The sequence below is a fragment of the Watersipora subatra genome, chromosome 7, assembly GCF_963576615.1.
Source record: "Watersipora subatra chromosome 7, tzWatSuba1.1, whole genome shotgun sequence".
NCBI lineage: Eukaryota > Metazoa > Bryozoa > Gymnolaemata > Cheilostomatida > Watersiporidae > Watersipora > Watersipora subatra.
This window is the reverse complement of record NC_088714.1, coordinates 23,358,341-23,381,909: the sequence shown is the minus strand read 5'-3', so window position 1 is coordinate 23,381,909 and position 23,569 is coordinate 23,358,341. Positions and strand designations below refer to the sequence as shown.

The 23,569-nt window shown below is 33.8% G+C and overlaps 1 protein-coding gene across 1 annotated transcript in view; it reads left to right on the top strand.

Annotated features, from left to right (window-relative positions):
* The window catches only part of LOC137400564 (receptor-type tyrosine-protein phosphatase T-like), a 68,259-nt gene that overhangs the window by 19,910 nt on the left and 24,780 nt on the right, over positions 1-23,569 (top strand). The window contains exons 8-14 of the mRNA XM_068086891.1: positions 1,789-1,914; positions 8,991-9,189; positions 13,733-13,842; positions 16,216-16,399; positions 19,088-19,191; positions 21,585-21,762; positions 23,477-23,547. Coding sequence (XP_067942992.1) covers positions 1,789-1,914; positions 8,991-9,189; positions 13,733-13,842; positions 16,216-16,399; positions 19,088-19,191; positions 21,585-21,762; positions 23,477-23,547 — 972 coding nt within the window. The remainder of the gene's footprint in view (positions 1-1,788; positions 1,915-8,990; positions 9,190-13,732; positions 13,843-16,215; positions 16,400-19,087; positions 19,192-21,584; positions 21,763-23,476; positions 23,548-23,569) is intronic.

The window sequence follows — 23,569 nt, the reverse complement described above, 5'->3', positions numbered from 1 at the left end:
TGGCAGTATTTTAGGGTATGATGAGAATGTGCGCTAAAAGACTATACATGTTCCCATGATTAACCGTGCCCGTCGGCTGTTTTAGAACCTCTGTTAAGAAAAATTCACGCATCGGCCTACTTTGAACAGACAGGCTGAGTGGTTGTCTTTAATTTACTTAGTACTGTCCAAGACTACTAGCAAGAGTGGCAAGGCTGGTCAGGAATAGCGAGATGTTCCAAGCGGTGAAAGACAGTAAGGCAAAGCCAGCCAGAAGAAGACTGAGGCTACACACAAGCCGACAATGACAGAAACTGGTGATAGACTTGGTAAGCGCCTTATCAATGACACAAAAAAGGAATAAACTGATTATGGTGTTGAATAACCACATCACTTGATGACAGAAAAGACGGACCATTCCGAGAGCTATTGCTCTGATACACGCCAGCACATTGGTTGAACACGTGTTCTTTCACATGGGTTTGCTAGAGCATGTCCACAAAAACTGGGAGCACAGTTTGAAAACCAATAATAGGGAAGCTGCAGCAACTGTGGTGACAGTAAAGTTGTACAACACCTACTTATGTTTCAGGTAAACAGAATAGTAGAACACATTCATTGGAATCTGGTTGACTTGCTCATGGCGCTGCTACTAACAGTGGCAAAATGAATGGGTTTTCATCTTTTTCCACTTGATTAGGCTGTTCGGGGATATGATACAATCAGCCACCAAAAAGATGGCAAACATGCTCAAACTAAGATAAAAATTAACGCTTTCAGAAATGCTGGAATATTAACCCATTCTTACAAATTTTAGCCGGGCACACTATTAAGTGATGGAAATGCAGACAAAGTTTAAGGAACACACAACATGCTCTACCCATTGACATCTGTCAGGAAGAGCCAGTCTTTTCTGCACCTAGTGACTAGCTCTAGATAATAAGCTGCCATATGTCTGGTGTTAAATGTAATAGCAAGCCTCACCTAACTCAAATGGGGCAGTTTGGCCTCCACAGGAAAAAGATGGAAACCGAAAATGGGAAATGCTAGGCTAGTTTCAAAAACACAAATCATACTTCCTTGAAATACCTAGGAGATGTTCCTATTGCGCTACACCATGCCAGCGTTTGAACCCTTACCCAGGCCAATCTGAGTCAGCACTCATTGTGGCACACAAACCGCATTGTTTTGGACTGGATGGTACTAACCAAAATGATTAACCCCATCCAACCAGATTTAAATCTCTGACAAGCTGGGAACATTGGTTCAGAATTCTATCTGGCAACCAAAATTGAGCTTAGGGAGAAAAGAAGCTCAAAAAGAACACATGCTGAATCAACTAGATTGGCTCCAAAACAAAACTGCAACCAAGAAGAGGACAAGGAAGTCTTCTGCTAGCAGCTCAAACCGATAGACACTCAATGTTGAGCTAGGCTGTGTAGACAACAAGCTAGCCATGAAAATAGTACAAAAAGAGTTATACATCTCTCAAAAGACTTGGAATGCGATGATAGCTGCACCAAAAAACAGTGTATATCAGTCCAGAATTTGTAGCTCTTTTACCAGCAACCTCAGAGGTCGACATTACTTTATTACTAAGCTATTTTTCTGTGTTCATTTACATGGGAACGTGTGTTAAATAATTAGGTAAGGCAACACCAAAAACACGAGGGTGGCATGCATGGTATCATAGTTTATTATGTGAACTTGCCCAAATGAAACAAGTTTCTGCAAAATAGATGCAGAAGTCTCAGTCTGAAGATGTAGCTATGTACTCCATCCTTAACCACAATCGAAGAACTTTAAAAGGGTCAGCTAGAGTGTCAAACCAGAGATGACAAGCACAGATCAACAGAGGAGACCATCAATGTATTCAGAGAAAAAAACCCAGCTCTAGATGAGCCGACTGGACCCACTCTGCTGACCAACCCTCAAGTGCAAATCTTGAGATGCCGACCTATCAGCTAGATCTTCAAAGAACAGCAACAATAAAGGGGCAGTTAGCTTCTGTGTAAAAGCAGCCTATGGGCAGGCATAGCCAAGATCACAGCTGACATTAGCATATGACGTATAATTGAACCGACGTCATAGGTAAGTTGCGCAACAAGAAATTCAACACAGGGCACAAAGAGCCTGTCAACATTGCTTCTTGGCCCTGATGAGTGCACACCCAGGCAAAATATTTGAGCTTCTCATTACTTCAAACGGAAAAGAGTGCTAGGAAACCTAGCACCACATCTTGGCCAAATCATAGATGGTTTGGCTGGCCTCAGCACTACCCAGCCAAAAAGGAGATGACTCATTTGTGTAGGCGGAGAAAAAGTGAACGGACCAAGTTAACTGAGCAATTGGTCAGACATTGGTTGGCACTGAAAATACTGGCTGGCTTTGAAAAAAACTAGGTGGGCCTAAACTGTAAAAGAGTACAACCAGGATATAGGGAGTGCATCAAAGCGGAAAGTTGTTTTCTCATTGTATGCTTTACGTTGTATCAATATGGCTGTGAAAATCTAATATCATATTATTCAAGTAAGTGGATTGTTTCAAGGCTAGCAGCAAAGGTTTTCTGTAGATTATTTACACCTGGTCAATTGCTGCATGCAGGTGTCACTAGATGAGAACACCAAAAAACTATTTTGCGCTACTGGCTTTGTCTTTTAGATTTAAGTCTTGCTATTTGGGCTAGCCTCAGTCATCGTAAAATTTGAAGAAAGTAACAGAGCGCTTCCTGCATAACTTCTACTGGCAGACAGTCTTGTTGTACTCAAACAGCATAATGGTCAAAGCTCTTGGTTTCAAAACACACATTCAATAGTCGCAGTAGCTTCAACAGTCTTTTAGTAGCTACAACAGGCTAATAGAAGATATGACCAATACCTACTATATTCAGCTCAAGTGACTATACTATGGACCTATAGCTAGCAAAGACAGAGTGACAATTGATCCCAAAAAGCATAAGTAGTACAATATTGGTCAATTCGAAGAGAAACTGCAGAGGTTTCTGGGTATGGTAAAATAATACTGGCAACCTATCCCTAGTTTTCTATCATGACATTTTACAAAAAACAGCTTGTATCTGTTTTTTTGAGAAAAAAGGCAAGCAGCCTTTGAGCAACTTAAAACAAGCACCCACACAGGACCTGTTCAATGTTACTGAAATCTAGCCCAAAATATATTTTGGAAATGGATGCAAACCAATGTTGTACGAGATGGGCCTGTAACAGGTGAAAGAGAGAAAAGAGAGGGTCATTGTCTACTACACTAAAACCTTGACACCATCAAAATGAAGCTATTGTGTCACGCAGAAAAACTTTCGGAGAGCAAGAAAACCCATAGAACACTGCTAGCTATACTTACACTTGTATCAAAAGTTTGTACATTTGATCAAATTTTGTAAAACTGTTTTTGTAATTTGCAAAATTTGAACCGTGTGTAGCAAAAATTCCTGCTTATACAAGTATAATCAGAAATATTCGCTACAAACTGATCTTTTCTACAAAATCCTCTGGCTGTGCATAAAAACAACCTAATCAAGTGGCCAAATGGTTGCAGATTCAGGCAAAGCTTTGACATGTCGTAAAGCAAAAGCCAGCTAGATGCATGGAAAAGACAATTGGTTGAGCCACCAAAGCTGCCAAGGCTGTCAAAAATGCGAGCTTATAGAGGTCAGAGATGGCGAACCAAATAGGAAAGGGTCACCCAAGGAAGAACGAAAGCAAGCAAAACAATAACTGAGATTTTGACTTTGCTTTAGATACCCTTGAAGCGATACTCGGTTGACCAGACACGTCCCAGCTTTAAATGCACGCAGTGAAGAGGCTAAGTTCAAACTACTAAAACATTTTGCTGTCTTTTTTGCGCGCTACCAAAGTGACAACCAGAAACACCATAAGAAGAAAAGGCTTGATAGAAACACAAACTGGTGCTCATCAGACCACATTGCACCCACAGCTTAGTAACGACACCGAATCGTTGCCATAACCACTGAAGTTAGACAGCCAGAGTCTTAAAAAAACACACAACACTAGGGATTTTCATATGATTCGACGAGAATCAAATCTACAAGAAAACTTTGGCAGAAGGTGGCCATAAATCTTGTTGGCCTTTTTTCTAAGATTTTAGAAGGAAACAAATTGGTACTTGTTTTATCGTACTATTGTACTCAGTGACAGGACTTGTCCCATCCTGAAAGACATTACTGCTGTGCAGTAAATGTCACTTAATATTTGAATAAAATGTTTTTTTTTGTTAGATGATCCTACCCGAGCAGTTACACACTGGTCCACTTCGATTTCAATCAATCTATTTCCGGTTTAGGTAGATGTCGATACGGGTCTAGTATTTTGGTCAAAACTTTTGCCAAGGATATCCTTGAGGCATATGGTAACTTTTTCTGTTTAACCAGGAATTTCTTTTTTAAACTGATCAAAAACTTTCTTCTATAACTCAAAAATAACTGTAATTGGAATGGGTGAATTTCCATGACAAGATAACTCAAGTTGGTAGCCAAACTACAATATAACTGTTCAAGTTAACTAGCGATGTTTGCGAGAGAGTAAAGAAGGTGAAGGCTCCGAGTCACCCAGTGAGGCCACTTTCTACCAACACCCTGTGATTAGTACTTAGTAAAATAAACAAGCAGCCAAAACAAATGGCAAAATGAACCATACATACTTTCATTGACTTTTTGCCACAACCCTGTGAAAATGTGATGACAGCCTTGAAAGACCCCAAATGCTAGATTTGAATTAGTTGCTTCACTATCAGCAACCAAAGAAACTGTCACCATTTTTTTGCAGCACTCTAGAGTTTTAGGTGTCACTGTACCTAGCAACATGAGTCTAAAGACCAAATGAATCAACACTCAGCAATCGATCAATTGATAGAGGACCTATCTGATGATGTTGTCACCGGTGCAAGTGGAGCTATTATTGACAGATGGGGACTGTAATTTCAAGTTACAGATGTCTTTCTCTGTAACCCATCCCTAGGTAAAAAAAGTTACAAAGGAGCCAACCAAATAGCGTAGCTTTGAAGGTAATGAATTTAGTGCGGTAAATGTCATCTTGATTAATGACACTAAAGGACCCCGAGAGACCCAGCTAAGACTTCAGAAATAATTTTGGCCTGTCCATTGGCCAACCAAGTGCTTTGGGAGAAGCAGCAGCGGTGGGCATGTCAACTGATACAGGATAAAAAGCTGGTGGTCAATGCTGCTTGAGCCATCAGAGATATTGCATTCAACACACACTTGAGCATGACGTACATGTAGATAAGCGCTCTACAATGCAACATACAGCATCTAGACACAGAGCTCAGCAGCACCACCTATGAGCACCACCTATAGAAAGCACCAAATGATGCTTTCTCAAAGGCAGTTAGTTAAGCCCAAGGGCTCTGCAAGGGAGAAAATTGTAAAATAACCTAGTTGGGCTTCGATGGGGTCATTGTACGGCAAATATAGTCTTGCCCTTAACAGTTAGAATAGTTAGACTCGGTAGCTACAAAAAGGCAGGTTGCGCATCCATTCAGTAGAGAAAAGAAAGAGTTTAAAAAAAGAACTACACATGCATATGTGTTATTACCTATTAATGGCTAATTGCTAATCACTTTATTGTGGGGAAAAGTATATTACCCCACAAGATGAAAATATTCGTTGGTTATAAAAATTCGCAATTACGCCAACAGCCAATTCTGCAAAATATTAAAATCCGTGAATAATTAGTTCTATATTTAATCTCAAGGTAGAATAACTACTGCATCAAATTAATAACTAGTCACTAGGCTAGTTTTTAATATAAAAACTAAACGTAGTTGAGTTCAAAAACATTTTAAAAATCATTGCTTGGGCTTTGAGCTAACACCATTGCCAGTGCATCACAATTATTTACTAAATTATTCAAGGTTGTCACAAGATATGCAGAATGGCGTCATTGCAAAAATAGCCGCTAGGCAGACATACTAAACGTAGCCGAGTTCCAAAACTTCTTTAAAATCGTCGCCGGGTTTCGAGTTTTCTTGCCATTTCAACAAACTTTACAAAATTATTCAAGGTTTTCACAAGTTATTCGGCATGGCTTCGTCATCGCAAAAAATTTCTCGTAATATTTTTACATTGAAATCAACTCCATCAATCTCTAATACCAAAGTTGAGGATGATCATGTTCTGATCTGGACATTATGGTATGTATTTGATTTGCAGTGCAGATACGTTTTTCCATAATTAACAGCATTAGTTAATTCTTTTGTTTAAAAACTGATCGCTTTCATTAAATACTTCAGCTATTATTTTTGTACTACCGTAACACTTATTAATATTTTTTCGTTTTTGTGTTTACTGCAAATTGAGAATGAAACAACCTACTTCGATTACGAAAACTAGAGACAAGTAGTAACATTCATCAAGGCAGGAATATTGGCAGAGAAGCAACCAGTCAACCTAGACCCCCTTCATCGACAACAACTCATTGACATCGCTGCAGCAACATGATTAAATTATATATTTTATTTCATGTATAGATATATTATAATTTATTACAAACTTGAGTGTACAAATAAAATATTTCAAATACAAATAAAATTTTAGAATCGATGAATGGAGTAAATATAATCAGTTTAGTCCAAATGGTGGGTTTCTAGCAATAAAATTAAACTGGTACTTTTAATAATTAACTACTAGCATGTAATGGTGCTCTCTGACTAGTTATTTTGGTAATAGCAGCTCTGTCATCGTCACTGTCTTAGGTAGATGTTAAAGGCGATTCTCTTGCTACTACATGACTGGTAACGAAGTTATTATCAGAACTCTCCTCGTGGCTTACTATTGCAAAGTTCTGCCGGTTGGCCAAAGATTTGTGCTCGTAAAGGCGTTTTTGTTTCTTTTTCTAAAACAGATATATTCTCCTCGTTAGCAGCTGCGGTCACTTCTACTTCAATTTCAATACCTCCCTGAATGATTGGTGATCTTCTAAGAATGACATCTACCACCCTTGCAATCATTGTGCTTCTGCGTATGATGAAAAATCTCTCTCTCTCACACTAAAACAAATAATGAAGCGGTAGGGATGGAAAAAATAAATATTGTGTTTTACCGAAGAACCAAAGTAAAATTCAACTAATTTAGTACATGTGAAAAACTCATTAGTTAACACAAATAGTTGGTTCATCAAAGGCCTCCAAATCTATGAATATTCGTGAAAACCTCGGAACGCAGCAAAAAATTTATAGCTTAGCACGATCCACCAGTAGTTGTAAGCTAAATAGAAAATGAAACACGCAATCTGCGCATGCGTAGGGTTAACTGTATTGCTAATTGTAATAGAATTAACTCTTCATAGAAAGTGACATTTTTCAGCCGCGAATAAATTAATCCGCGAGTATGCATGAAATGGAAATTTTCGCGAAATATAACTCCGCGAATAAATTCATCCTGTAGGGTATGGATATTGATGAACACGAGTATTATTTTATCAGAAGATATGTAGAAGATTAATCTTAGGAGTTTACTTTTGGTATTTCAAATGAAGTTAAAAAATTGCCTATGTTTTCAAGTTTACGACAAAATTTTCTCAGATTTCCAGATATCTATTGGAAGTAACTTGGAATATGAAACACTGTAAAAGCTTTATCTACGCTTAGTTTAGACATGGATTTTTTTCAAAACACACTAATGTTTTTTGTCATGTAAGACTGAAATAAAGTTATATTATGACGATTCTTTTAATAATTGTTGGTTCCTTGTTCAGTACTTTCTCATAACTTACCAAGGTTCATTTTTGTTCAAGATAACAAAGTCTCTTAACTCATGGTAGAGATTATATTAGATCAATTTGTCTTACTCATCAAAGTGCTTGTGAAAAGTTTAAAGTTTTATGTTTGACCACGTAAAGTCACAGGAAAAAAACATTTTCATGCCACTAAAATATTTAATTTTTGTAGTTTTCTTTGTTTAAGTTTTTTTGTGTTAAATATCATATGACTACAGTAGTCATTTTAGTTTGTAGCAAGGATTAAACAAGTAAAACTGTTTACACTTTTGCCCTGGTGAGCTTAATGAAGATTGAGATATTGCATTGTAATCCAGTTACAAAACTATTTTCCAGAAACAAGCTTGATAAAGATTTAGATATTTCATTCTAATCGTGTCACAAAACTCTTTGCCAAGGTCACTGACAAAAACAGCGCATTTTCTTTCAGACTTCTAGTTAAATGCTTGTCAAAATATTACTCTTTTCATTTGCTAAATGTTATAAGAAAATAGCTTTTAAAACACTGTGATATCTTAGATCTTATAGGTTGGTACTAAAGAGCCCAGAACGATAGTGTTCTTATTGACCTATTGTTAAATAATTGTTATGACATCAGACTGTGAAAACTACCAAACAACTCAATAAAATGAAATCTATGAAATTGCAGCCAAATTACAAGCAAATATTTACAGGGAGAATGAAACACAAATGATAGATTGAAAAAGAAAATGCAAACAAATTAGTATGTGTATTTTTACATTGTCTTAGCTTTCAAGAATGCTAGTAGTAGAAATATTCTATAATTTGAATGTAGCAGTACATATAGTGATGTTTGAAAAGTTAGCACACATATCGCATGTTACCACGGGTTGTGCTGCAATAAAAATAATGAAAAGGTGAAACCAGAATGAGCATAGACAAGACAATATCTTTCAGTTTGAGGTTTAACTAATGTTGGAAATGCACATACAACATAAAAGGAGTATTTAAATATGTAACTAGGTCTAAAGTAAGATATATAAAGATAAAACATCAAGAAGTAATACTGATAAAATCAAATTGCTAAAATTCTAAAGACTTTTAGACAACTGAATAACGAATTAATCCAGTAATATCATGTTTCTAACCAACGGGTATGCATGCTAAAAGGTGAATACCTCGGATATGCAAACAGAAAACAGATTTAAAGACAAATAATAAACACACACAAGAAGTAATTTTAATCCAAAAAGTCTTTACTAATCAGTGCTTTTCCTATTTTAGGTACCAAACAATATAAACTGCAATGAAAAACCAGAATACAAATATAATATAACTCCAGGTTATGGATCATCATGGCAGAAAGAATTAACTAGTTTATTTTACCTTGATGGAGATGTACCATATACCTTCCGTGTTAGAGCTAGGAACAGAGGTGGCAGCTCAGATTGGCTTGTTACTACAGGCAGATCTGATGCACTGAGTAAGTTTTTACTGAATTTATTACTTGAATGTTAATAGCAATAGTAAAGCAGAACTATCTACACTATTTACAATATGTGTGGAACTTTCCTTAGTCATACACTAGTAATGCTTACTAGAAATTCCACTGTCATACAGCCCACGACCAAAGAGATATTTGAAAAAGAAAGGGTACTGATGGTTGAGAAATGCAATATTAGCAGTCAAATAGGATAACTGCAATGGTAGCTGTAATGTACTGGGTGTGGGTGTTATTATATACAGCAAATAGCAATAATGAAAGGAAAAGATTATATGTTTATATCTCTCCTGCAAAAAGAAAAATGCAATATTGGCCAATATTAGAAGTAAAATGCACTGATATTATTAGAATAAACAATATTATTTATATAGTAATAATATAAAACCAAAGCACAATTTTTTTTACATTTCAAAATGGCATAGCTAACAATATCACGAAGTTGTGATATTTATATAGATTTTTAAAAAATCTGTACTACATAGTCATTGTTCCGTAGTCATCCAAACTTATAATTAATTATTGTAATAATCTCATAAGAAATGTTAAAAAAATATCATCGTCATTTGCTTTACTGACACTGCGTTGGACATCAGTTAGAATGCAAAAGTATTCAAATATGTCGGCAAATGAAATTGAAAATGAAAAAATTGAAATCGGCAAGAATGAAACGATTTCTGTACTCCTATGTTAATTGCCGAAACCTTCGGCAATTCGACAATGCTATAGACTGGTGAAAAGTGCACGTTTTTTTGTGAAACGCGCAATACTTTATCGTTCTATTCTCTGTCACCCGGCATTTCAATTTCCAGTCTTAACTTTTATTAATCCAAGCTTTTCAAGCGTTTTGTGGCCACTTTCGTCCAAAAAAATCTGTCTGTTTGCGTAGAATCCGATCAGATGGGTTAGTTTTAGGAATTTGTGGTAACCTTTCAAAGGCTTGGTAACACATTTAAATAGGTTTATATGCGTTTTGTATCATTATTATCATTTAACGACTTTACTGAAAAATAGTTAAATTTGTTGATAGGATTTTGTTGCAAGGGTTTGGTGACGGTCGTTTACGGATAATTTTTCGGGAGTTGTGTGTACATGTGCATTTATCATAATTCTCCCAATCAATCGTTTCACTCTTGTTTGGTCGTGGGACAACAGCAATAATGAAATATATTTATTATATCTCTGAAATGCAATATTAAAAGTAAAATATATTGTAATATACAGTTTGAAAGTTGGTTGTGTTGAATGTAGAACGGTTTTGACAGTGATATGTAACAGAGATAAATATTAATAAAATAAATATTTAACTATCTCAAACTTATGCTTTACAATAATGAAATAAATATTAATTCAAGCTGTAGACCTAACCTACTGTACGTAATTTAACTAACAACAGCAATAATGAAATATGTTTATTAAATCTCTTATTATATTGAAATGCAATATTAAAAGTAAAATGGCAAGCTGCCGTGTAATACACAATTTGAAAGTTGGTTGCTGGTTAAAATAAATATTAATTCAAGCTGTAGACCTAAACTACTGTAAGTAATTTAACTAACAACAGCAATAATGAAATATGTTTATTATAGCTCTGAAATGCAATATTACAAGTAAAATATATTGTAATATACAGTTTGAAAGTTAGTTGTGTTAAATGCAGAACAGTTTTGACAACAATATGTAACAGAAATAAATATTAATAAAATAAATACTTAACTATCTCAAACTTATGTTTTACAATAATAAAATAAATATTAATTCAAGCTGTAGACCTAACCTACTGTACGTAATTTAACTAACAACAACAATGCCAACAATAAAGAAATATGTTTATTATATCTCTGAAATGCAATATTAAAAGTTAAACGGCAAACTGATGTGTAATATACAGTTTGAAAGTTGGTTGTGTTGTGATGAATGTAGAATGGTTTTGACAGCGATATGTAACAGAGAGCAAGCGTTGGCATTTACGCGTCTGGAAGTTTTATGCAAACTGGAGTGAAATAAAGAAATATTTTTGTCATAAAAGGGCGTTGTAGTAACGCCCTACCTTGTAGATAAGATGTAAAGAAATCTGGCTGATGTTCTAGATAATTTGAAAAACCTTCGGTAATTGGACAAAAACGTAGGCTGATAAACTGTGTACCACATTTTCGTACCTGTAAATCGGTCTACGCCTCAAACAGTACACAAACAGTACACAGTAAACAGTTCTACTATCTGTTGCACGACTTTATTGGCGTTTCGTAGGTCGGTCGAAACTATTAATATACCAAGCTGTTCAAGCGTTTTGTGGCGATTTGTGGCAAGACTTTATCGTTCTATTCTCTGTCGCTCGGCGTTTCAATTCCCGGTCTTAACTTTTATTAAACGAAGCTTTTCAAGCGTTTTGTGACGATTTTTGTCTTAATAAATCTGTCTATTTTTGTATAATCCGATCAGATGGGTTACTTTTAGGAATTTGGGAGTTGTGTGCACATGTGCATTTATCATAGTTCTCCCAATCAATCGTTTCACTCTTGTTTGATCATGGGACCAATCAATCGTTTCACTCTTGTTTGGTCGTGGGATTAAGTTCATATTATTTACAAGACATTTTTCACTTCATGTTTGAGTTAGCATTCCAACTGTCTGCATTTACAGATCTTAACCGGTTCAAAAAAGGTAGCCATTAAGTTTGCGAAGATAGAAATCAAAGGTTATTAAAGTGTGGAATCAATGCTTCACCATTAAAATGAATTTTATATTGTAATCATTAAAATAGGTTTGAGAGAAAGTAGCAAAAAGTAAAAGTAACAGAAAATAAATTTTAATTAAATTCAAAAGTCAACCCTGATTTAATTTTTTGGATATCTTTGGTTGTCGCTTACTCAACTCCTAAATAACTTCTGATTATGTAGCAATTTGGCTGATAATCTATAATTTTTAGGCCTCCAAATCAATTTTTCACAGATCCACTAAATACACAAATGCGGCAAGTGCTTACATGCACTGAAAAATAATGTCTTTATAACGTTTTCCATATTTAAAAATCGAGATTTTTGATGGTTAGGTATGTATGCGGGTCAAACTTATGACTAACATGATAAGCTTAGCTGTTTTAAACAGTATAATCATTGCACTTAGAAGGACTCCTAAATACGCGCATACCACAGTACATACTGTAGTTGTGATTTTAGTTTGCTGTTAAGGAGCTCGATTAGGTAAATTTAGATGAAAAGCTAGACATTGATGAGTTTTAGTAGTTAACCAATTGCTACAGAAGATAGGACCAAATTCATTACTAAACTCATAGTTAAATTTTTTTAGAAAATCACAATTTTTCATGTAAACAATGTGTGTTATCACTGACTAGTTTGTCTGCAGAGCTGTAAAGAGTCTTCTCACAGGGATCTGCCAAAATAAAGCATAGTAGAGTTCCTAGTTCATTAATGAATATATATTGTACAATTAAAAAGAGAAACCTTACCAACTGCACATACTGCAGTTTTTTTTAGATTATTGAGTGTTTTTGAAACTAGAATTTATATTCTAAAGCTTTAGAATTGTTTTATTTGTCAAAGATGATGTGAGTTTGAAAACTATTATTTTCTAACATGTAGATAGTGCTGTTATTGAACCCATGGTAGACCTTAATTGTATATAACGCTTTGCAATTTATAATTACAATATTGTAAAGGTCTGGCCCCGGTAGCTGAGCCAGCTTTACTTTTCCTAGCATGGCAGTGCAGTCTGAACACTGGGCCTTCCCCTCGTTGGCCTGCCTGACACACCTAGTGGTCGAATCAGGCCGCGGCTGGTTGTTCTCAGTTCAGGCTCACTTGGAAGGCTAGCACGGCCTGCTCTCTGAGACCCTATCTTGGCTAATTCAGGTCCCGGCTAGCTTACTGGAGGGCCTGATCTCCAATGCTATCACATTTCTGATTAGGTCCAATCATAACACAGCCCACCCCTAGCCTTCCTTAGGTGTCTCCCCAAAGCAGTTCGTGCCTGAAGCCAGATCAGTTCTGGCAGAAGGATCCTTATTAAGCCGACCAGGCAGGCATCAAACGCAGGCAGTTTGTAAGAATAAGTATAGTGTATTTAGCGTATATCAGTACATGTATAACTTCGTCTTGACAGTATCAAATCCGTAAGCAGAATCCCAAAGAGTTGGCCTATGCCTTCTCCTTTTATACTACTTACTCCGCCCACAATTATATAATATCCATTGTGTTATATCAGGCCTGCTTCGCAGGCCCAGACAATAGGTATAATGGTGTGCTAGCAGGCCCAAAAATGTAGTATTACGTAACAGGTTTACCAGATTATTATGTAACTGGGTAAAGAAATATACATAAAGTAAACTAGGAATAACGTTGTCCCAAGCACAAGCACAAAGAGTAGTGTTAAAAATATGGTTAGTATAGTCTCGTCCTTCACAATATTCTAATAAAATATCCCTTGTCTCGAGGATTGACCTTTGCATTGCTTAATCACAATAACATTTGCTCCGTAAGTCTCGCTATAACTTTTTTAATTTTAGGTCCACAGTTTGTCTCTGATGATATACATGTCATAGCAACCAACTCTAGCTGTGTGACAGTGTCTTGGTCGAACCCGACATACTCTGGAGGTAACATATCATCCTACGAGGTGAGTAAGCACAGTTAATTTGTATTAAATATTTTTTGACTGATCTCTGCTCATTTTGTTTTACTTTTGTTTCCAATATTTATGTGACCAATCCATACTAAGATATTCATTATCTGATATACGTTTGTTACCAACATTTTAATGTCATCAATCAAAATTTAAAATTATTAATTAAAACTACAAACACAACACACCTCAGTTTCTCTCAAACTCTTCATAATTTTTTTTTCAAGATTTTGTACATTCACACTCTATCCTAAAACAACCTTATAATGTTCAGAATTCAAGTTTGTATTTCTTTTAAATATATGGCACATTGTCAGCATTTTTCTTATTAGAGTCTTTGAACTCTCAAAATTAAGCAGGCAACACAAATTTTTATTCAATTAGTTTTTCTGTACAAAATATTTCTAATTACTAATTCTGATGAACTGTTGTAATTTTCGTGAAGTTAACTTTTTTTGAAGCATTATATTTTTGTTGAGTAATAACAGCATAGCAACAACAATATTGTGTTGATAACCATTTAAATACTTTTTTGTGCATATTTCAGTACAAATGTGGAAGCAAAGGGTTTGTTATAACTGCTAATGGACAAATGAGCTATTTATTCTGTGGTTATCGACCATACATTGATATTACCTGTACAGTACGGGCTACTAACAGTGCCGGAAATGGTGAAGCATCTGCATCAACCAAGACACTTTGTGCTGGTAAATTTAATTGATCTACATGTAACAGTTTATGAAGTAGAGATTTGTACACTACATAAATTGCTTGTATAGGTTGTATGCTTTAGCCCAATACATAGTTTCATGCTCAGCTGAATTTTTGCTAGGTGGTGTAATTAAATAAAACAAACAAACAAATGAAGTTCAACATCATTAGTGGTATTATTAATTTTTATGATAAACAATTAAAAGGTTTTATGATCTTTGAAAAACAGTTAAATTTTGGATTCTTTAGTTATTGCGCAATAGCTGTTAACTCACAAAAAAACACAGCACTTGCCCTTTCAATAGTTTTGACCTATGATTTTAACACTTGTAAACAGTTGTAAGCTTGTATGACTACAACTGTATAAGAAATAACATTAAGTTGTTGTATCTGTAACACAGGCTATCTTGCTTTCACATAAATGTTGAAAGTTACGAAAAATGGCTATTCGTGTTTTCAAAGTGTTAAAAGTTGTAAAGATAACACAAGGGGTTAATGCCAAAAGATTTAAAAAAGTTTCCACAAGTAAATTTCTCATTCTATCACATTTATTTTATTTCATCTTGTTGTATCATAACCGGGTGCTTTTGGAGCAGTGTGGGTCATAGGCTGTGTAAAAATACACCTCATGATGAAAATTAATGTTAATTGTTTTAAAGATTATTCAATATGCATAGTCGTTTCATTCATATTATGAAACATTTAAGACAAGGCATTGAATGCTTGACAACCTTAGGTTTTCTTGAGTGTTGTTGTAAAATTATTTAGCATTTAAACTAAAATTAAATTGCATATACTCATTTTTTAATCTATTGCAAAATGCAAAGTATTTCATATGCTAGCTGATAGCAACCTACTAAGAATGTTTCACAATTTAACTCATCTTATTAAAAAGTTTGAACTTTTTTGTTAGGTCCCCTTTGCTGTGCATTTTCATGCTAAAACATTTCTTCACTACTTTTACTTCTTCAATATTCTTGCAGCTCCTCCTGCAACTGTGTTTAATATACAACGATTAAGCAAATGTTCTAATTGTCTTCATTAAAACTGCTAAGAATTTGATAATTTAGGATCTTACTATTTGCATTTGAATAATATGTCTACCTATGTTGTTACAATTATAAGAAAGTGTTATGAGGTTTATTGGCGATTTAATTTTTACTTTAGTCAAATTTCACCACGATTACATGAAATTATTTTGCAATTGTTAGAAAATCAATAGCACTGATGTTTTTACACACACAGCTAAAAAATCATATTTCATAACATTCAGCTGATGTGCTTTAGTTCGATTTAAAATTCATGATCTATCACCTGATGCTTGACGATATGGCTCTATAAATATAGTGCCTGCGACCACCACTTCACCAGTACAAATTTATGTCAAATAATTTCCTCAAACATTTGTTCAACAGTTAACATAGACCACTTTAATTTTTAGCTCCAAGTTTTACAGAAGAGCTGAGTTTTGTTGATGACTACAACACTGATACCAATAGCAGAGACGTTGATATTAAAGTTAATACCGAGGTATTTATTTAATCTCCTTTTTAAAGTAAAGCTGTTATAATTAAAAAAAGGAATCTCATTATCATGTTTGTGAGTATCACTGTATTTACATCAATTTCTTACACTGCTTACTGTAATATATTTCAGACAATAATTATCAACTGCGACAGCCTGACCCAACTTAGATACAAGATTAACAATGAAAACTTCCAGGCAAATTCTGCATTTAATGATCTAAAGCCAGTCACCACATACAACTTTACTGTTAAGACAACCAATGATAAAGGATTTGTTAGCTTCCAATCACATACAATAACTACTGGAGAAGCAAGTAAGTATTGGCTGAAGTAAGAATACACCTTAAAAAATTAGTCACTTTTTAAATATTGAACTAATTCAGTTTCATTTTGGTACACTTTAAAATAAAACTTATCTAAGCAGATATAAACTTTTTGAAACAAAGAAAAACTATAGCAGTCGACTAGCAAAAATACGAAACATCACTTACTTCAAGCTTAAAACCGCAAACAATAGTCAAGCCATATCCTTCCAAAATGGGTTTATAACTGTTTTAAATCTTTTTAACAGGTATTTTAATTTAGTGACTAAATGTTTCTCACAAATACATCATTATTTTTCACTGAATAAAATTACCTTCAGCCCTAGGAATTGCTTTTCTCTCATCTAAAACGTCAGTGGATAAACTTTTCTTAGTATATAATAAAAATCAAACCTTAAGCTAATCATTGACACACAAAGCATTAAATAGATTTACTTTGTTATAAAGCATATGAAAATATATTTTCAAGCTCTCTTGATTTTTGCAGCATGTATTGAAAACTATTTTTATATAAATGTATGAAGCAAACATTTAGTAAGTTTTTTTATTCTCATAGACCACTTCAAGCAAAATACGTTGATCAGCGTTGTCCTGCTGACATTGCAATTTTTCTCTTTCTAAGCCCAAACAGATTTTCTAGTTATGCTGCATTATAGTCAAATGTGGTGAAATATATACTTCACCAAATCTTACCGCATTTCTTCGTGATTCTTTTATTTATTCCACATAGCTAGTTATAATATTTGAGTGATGATAAAATAGTATGAATGTAACAACAATATTTAGAGTTTTTTTCCTTTTAGTTTCACTTTTGATCATGGAAATGTCTGTTGATATAGTAATTCATCAACTTTGTTTGTATTTAACTTTGTCTGTCATGCTCTAATTTAGTGTAAAAGTATGCTAGATTGTTTTAATACATTGTCATTTACTTGTCATGCCTTATACATAAACTACCTAAACTCATTTCTGAGCTCTCTGTACAGTAATGAGAAGTATGAACATGATTAAATTTGGAACAAATATTGATTAAAATAAGAATAAGGTAAGAATTAATTTATTTATCTATTCATGTTCATAACTATAGATATGTCATCTAAACGGCTTTTTCACCAGCAAAATCTCTGAGTTAGTACTGACTATATGGAAAAATAGCCAACACAGCCACTAAAATTAATAATTTTTTACTTAGTTGTCAGTTCTTACCTACAATGTAATTGGTGTCTGCTATTGTTTGTTTTTTGACATTTCATTGAAAAAGTTCACCAGTACTAAAATTGGATTTAGGAAAAGTTTTCTTTTTATCTTAACTTGCCCTGGTAGTATTATAATAAGATAGTTTAGTTTTTGCCAGCAATTTTTTTATATAATCAAAGCTCATAAAAAACTTCAGTTTAATTACAAATGCCTAACAGATTAAAATTTTAAAATCAAAGGAAAAGCTCTAAAGTTAAACATTAAGGTGAAACATTATAGGTGCATTAGGCAAAGAAAAATTTGCTACCTACTCTTAAGAATTTCAACGTAGTAATTTTTGTAATGTAACCAGATTTTGATATTGTAGTTTTTTTACCTTCATGATTGTCACTTTTAATCAGGTGAGCAGCAAACAATAGTTAGCATTCAATCACAACTAATTAATGCAACTAACAATAATCTAAGTTATGTGAAACTAAACTCATATACAATCACCAAACCTTAAATTATATGCTCAATGCAGATCTTTTACGAAATTTACTTCTGTCTAAAATAATTGGCTCACCACAATTAGTATTTGATATTAAATGTGATATATTTCGAGCAAGCATGATAAGCAATGATAGTTGAAAAGGCTCTCTTATGTACGAATGTATTTTGTATACTGTATTGAATAAAACGTTTTCAATTTTTCTCAGTTTTTTTAAAGCCATTTTCAGATATTGAACAATAAAAATTCACTGAAAAGTTAATGTTAAAACCTAACCATCTACCAGTTTTCTGACTGCTCCGAGTATAATACACTATACATTTTTGTCAATGTAAGTGCAGCCAAATTTTTCTCTCTTGAGCTGTACTGTTTGACCTTATTACATAAATATAACTGTTCTCAGTGATCATTGCTCAAAATTAGATGAACAAATGTTTTTGTTACTATTTCATATTCAGAATACTAGTGGTGTAATATTCTATTTTTTTTGGGTTTTCATCGTGGTTGGCACTTTGGGCTGCCGAGCAGCAGGAAAAGAGTTCAATCCACAACTTGATGCCAATAAGACAGTTTGGTGACAAATTGTTCCTGTTTTAATGAACTGGATTGATAGTGAGTTATCAGCAGGGTCGGTGACCAACTTCAATAACCTAAAAAAAATATTGATACATGTTCTCATACACATGCATCTTGTAAAGGCTTTTAAACAGATATAGCATAAGCTTGTTAAAAACAGAAGGGCAATCACAGCGTAGTTTTAAATATAACACGCTCCAGATAGTTCAGAAAATTTTGTTTTCTTTCAAGAATAACAGTGCTTGATGTACAGCTTCAAAATTTTTAGGAGCATTTGATAAGATGCCTAAAATGCTATTAAACATTATAAATATCCTTGTTTAAAAATAAAGAAGCATCTGTATTTTATTAGGTAATCAATTAAAATGTGTTCACTTTTTTATAAAAAGTTCTTATTAACTAGTGTTGTATTGCAGAGCCTGATAAACCTAGCAAATTAACACATGTAGAAGATACACCATGTGTCACTATAATGTGGGAGGAGCCTCTTACTTCCAATGGATTTATTACAAACTATTCAGTAAGTGATAATTACTTTTTGACTACTATATCTAGTCTATAGAACTATGAATTACTCTGTTCAGTCAAACTTCTGAAATTTTTTTAGTTCACAAAAATACTGGTGTAAAGTAACCTAAATACACTAGTTACATCAGCTCCATGTAGCAGTGAATACTTAATAAATCTTTATTACTATTGAAAATTGTCTATGAGTCCATGCATCTGTAGGCTTGTCTATTGATTTGTTCACTTTTTTCAATTACAAATGGCAAAGGTTATAAACTGGCGCAACTATTTGGAGGCCTTGCAAAGCCATTGAAGGCTGATGTCACTGATTAGCTTAGCTGGTCACCATGTCAACTTAATAAGCTAAGTTTGATGAGTCTGAGCCCTACAACGACCAAAAGTCTAATTATCCTAATAATTGCATGTACATAATTTTTTGATTGCTTGAAAGTTTGAACGATTTAAACAACTGCAATTTTAACTAAACATAAAAGGCTTTCTACTACATTTACTGCATTTTAGCTTTTTTAAATTTTACATTGATTGGAAGGTCACATTTTTTGTGTAAAAATGCTAAATATTAAAGTCTTTTGTAAGTTTCTAAAGCACATTTCAAACAAAGCTGATTTCAGATATCTACGTTTATACTATCGATGGACTTTTTTGTCAGCCTGCTCTCTTTTACTGTCACAAAGCAATGTTTAGTATCTGAGTGGTGCAAATTTAATTGTCTCTGTGCGATAGGCTTAAGCTATTTCGTGTTTAAGATTTTAATTGTGTCAATAACGGCTTTTCCACAATTTTGTTATTCTGTAGAAGTTTGCACATTTAAAACAAGTAGTGGTGTAACCTAAAATAAAAAGCTTACAAATATTTATTGCACTTTATAATTTTTAAAAATTTGAGAAAGATTTAAAAGTGGGTAATTAAAATCGACAGTTCTTTGAGCCATCATAAATAAGTTTCAAATAAAACTGACTCCAAGGAGATGGAACGACTACAGATTTTTTAAATGTTCAATAAAAACCAACAATTTTAAAGAATGAAATTTAGACAAATTATTTTTTATTTGTCAGCCACGAAAGCTCATCAATAAAGAGAGTAGTGGCTATGATTTAAATGAGTGACAGTAAGATAGAATATTACGTTGGATAATTCATTCTACTTTTATTTTACTTACAAAAAACTGAGTGATAGCAGTAGCTGCCATGTAGCCAGTTTGTAATTTATAATCAAAACAGATTTTCATCTTAGTTTGTATAATTGTGTTAGCGGTAGTTCTGATTTTATTTTAGAGTTTATAGATCACATATAGTTACAGAAAACCTGCCATGCAAACAATAGTTAATTATTAAAGAGTTGCTGTGAGAAGTATAAATGGTTTCTATATTACAAATATGAAAACTATTTCACTCCATTTTTATATAACGCCATAATAAGTTTACGAATAGAATATAATGCTCTAACTATTGGGTAAAAAAGTTTATTTGGTTAGTAAATGAAACTGAAATTTGCTAGCGAAGCTGAGAAGTTTGTGCCCTGTAGGTAAAAACACTGGTTGAACTAAGCAAGTAAAATGCAGTATTTTTTATCCCCAAATCAGTTAAAAAACGTGTTCTGAACAAATAAAACAACAGAATGTATTCAATAAAATTTTTTGGAAATTTTTAATATCAAATAACAATGACACAATTGCTTATTTTTTCTATTAAGATAAGTAGTGCAAAGAACAAATTACCGATTTATTAAAATTTTCTATCGTTGCTTTCACAAAAAATAATGAACAGTCAATTGCACCTAAAACAAGATTAGGATTTTCTTATCTAACAAAATGCCTGTCTAGCGCTTAAGAGCCTAATTTGCTTCATTTTAGTAATCTACAATTATGAAAATAGTTAAACACTCATTCCCCAATTTTGTTTGATGATTGACAAATGGTAACATATTTTAAACAAATGTATTTTATACATCTAAACTAATAATGTGTTGAATTCATTCTCACCTAACTAAAATTTCATTTTAAATAACAATGATACAATTGCTTATTTTTTATTAAGATAAGTAGTGCAAAGCACAAATTACTGATTTGTTAAAATTTGCTATAGTTGCCTTCACAAAAAATAATGAACAGCCAATTGCACCTAAAACAAGATTAGGATATTGATAGCTAACAAAATGTCTGTCTAGCACTTAAAAGCCTTATTTACTTAATTTTAGTAATCTACAATTATGAAAATAGTAAAATGCTCGTTCGCTAACTTTGTTTGCTGAATGACAAATGGTAATAAATTTTAAACAAATGTATTTTATATATCTAAACTAATAATGTTTGTTGAAACCATTCTCAACAAACTTACATACTTACTTATTTAGTTGCACAAAACTAAGCTTTTTGTGTAATTACAGCACCTTTGCCACAAATTTGAAAATGACAACCAAAACAAAGAATGGACTCAAACAAAAGACAATGAGGCAGTATACTGTGATTATGATGCTGGAGACCGAGTGCAATGCAGAGTTAAAGCATCAACTTCTATAGGCACAGGACCTAGAGCACTGGTAGACCTACAAATGCCTTGTGGCAGTAAGTTGTTATATTTTATTTAGGCAAATTGTAGCCAGTTTGAATCATATCTAGAAAAAGTGATAACAAGTAAATTTAATGTTTAAAATTAACAGTTGGTACAAAATATAAAACTATTCGAATATCAACAATTCATGTCAGCAAAAAGATTTTAGAGTAAACTGATGCAGCCTTGCTACATATTATAAAAACTTCAGCTCTCAGAGTGTTTAGCTTTAATATATCTCTACATGATGAAAAAATTTCTAAAAAAGTTTTAACATCAAGAGAAATCCGCATCAGTAAAAACCGCTTCTACATGTACTGCTTATAACGTCGTTAGCTATAAAACAGTGTCACTTAGTTACTTTCAAGTTTGTTATACACTTTTCTATGCCAATTTTGACATTGTTAATATTAGTGACCAGCTATATTAAGCTCTGTTTCTAAACAGAATGTTAGTAGATAACCATATGTAGTTAGTGATGCATCCATAGTAAGGTTTTGCTAGTATTCAGCATAGATTTGTACAATTTTACTACATTCAATCTTTATACTTAGTTGAGCTTTTTACGACACCATCCTTTTTATAGCCTAATCAATGAAAGATAAGATAACTCTTAAAGTCATGGTCACATTTTCTTCACGGATATAGAGTTGACTCTTGAAGGCTGTTTAGCTGTCCAAATCAGACTTTCCCGTACATAATTTTGCAACCCATACTTTTATGTAACAAAACATTAACAAGTCACTGTTTTACACTTTCAGATAGTTAACTTTTCTAATGAGTACATTTGCATAGTTATGTGTTGGTTCCTGCGACCAACACGTAGAGGCGACTGGGTAGGCTTACTCTACCGGTCTGCATTCACCCTTCACAGGGCTGTGTACTGGTTTCCCGTGACCAACACGCAGAGGCGACTAGGTCAGCTTATTCCACCGGTCAACATTAACCACCTTACACAAGAGATTTGCACCAAAGAGGTTTTATACTAGGTCGACAAGGTCGATCGGAGGTCGACGAGGTCAACAGGGTTGACAGGGGTCGACAGTGTTCTTATGAGTCTATCTCCACAGCACAGTCCATAGACTAGGTCTTTGGAGATAGCTATATGCCGGGGTGGTTCTGGTAGCGCTTAAGGTAGCAGAAAGAGTATGATTCAATTGCACTGCATGTATTGAACGAAAATAAAGAGCCGAGGCCCTGCCTTAAGTACATCAAATTATGCAAATTAGATGCTAAGACCAGCCTCCCTTAGGGGCGTGGCTACAAATGGATAAAAAGGGAACATAACTCCAGTTAGAAACTGTACAAGAAGGATAGAAACTTTGTGTTCCACCACAGTTACTTAAGTTAAACACACGATAAATTTAAAAAAAATGCAAAGTCAAATAAGCTTGGTTGTTGTGTACAAATCCTTAAATTAACAAAATAGTTGCGGCGGTAGCCGGAAAACATGAACTGTGAACAATTTTGAAATCTTGTAAGCGTGTGCATTTAATGTGGTATAATTTGTTGATAGGAATCAGTAAGAAACAATCTTTAAATTTTAGCGAGTTTTTTCTTATATAATATTATCACAAGCTTGTTAATTTTGCAATAGTTTAGCCAGCATATAGTTTTCACAATAGTTGGATACTTACAACTTTGCATATCTGATCATACAGCACATCAGCTTCAGTCGTTTACATCGTTTCAGCATTCTGCACATCATTTGTTTTATAATTATTTTAGGTCCTGAAAGTCCCAAATTTAACGTTACTCCATTTCAAAACTCATCAGCATCTCTCAACATTTCTTTTGAGGTAACAAATTACTGTATCAAGG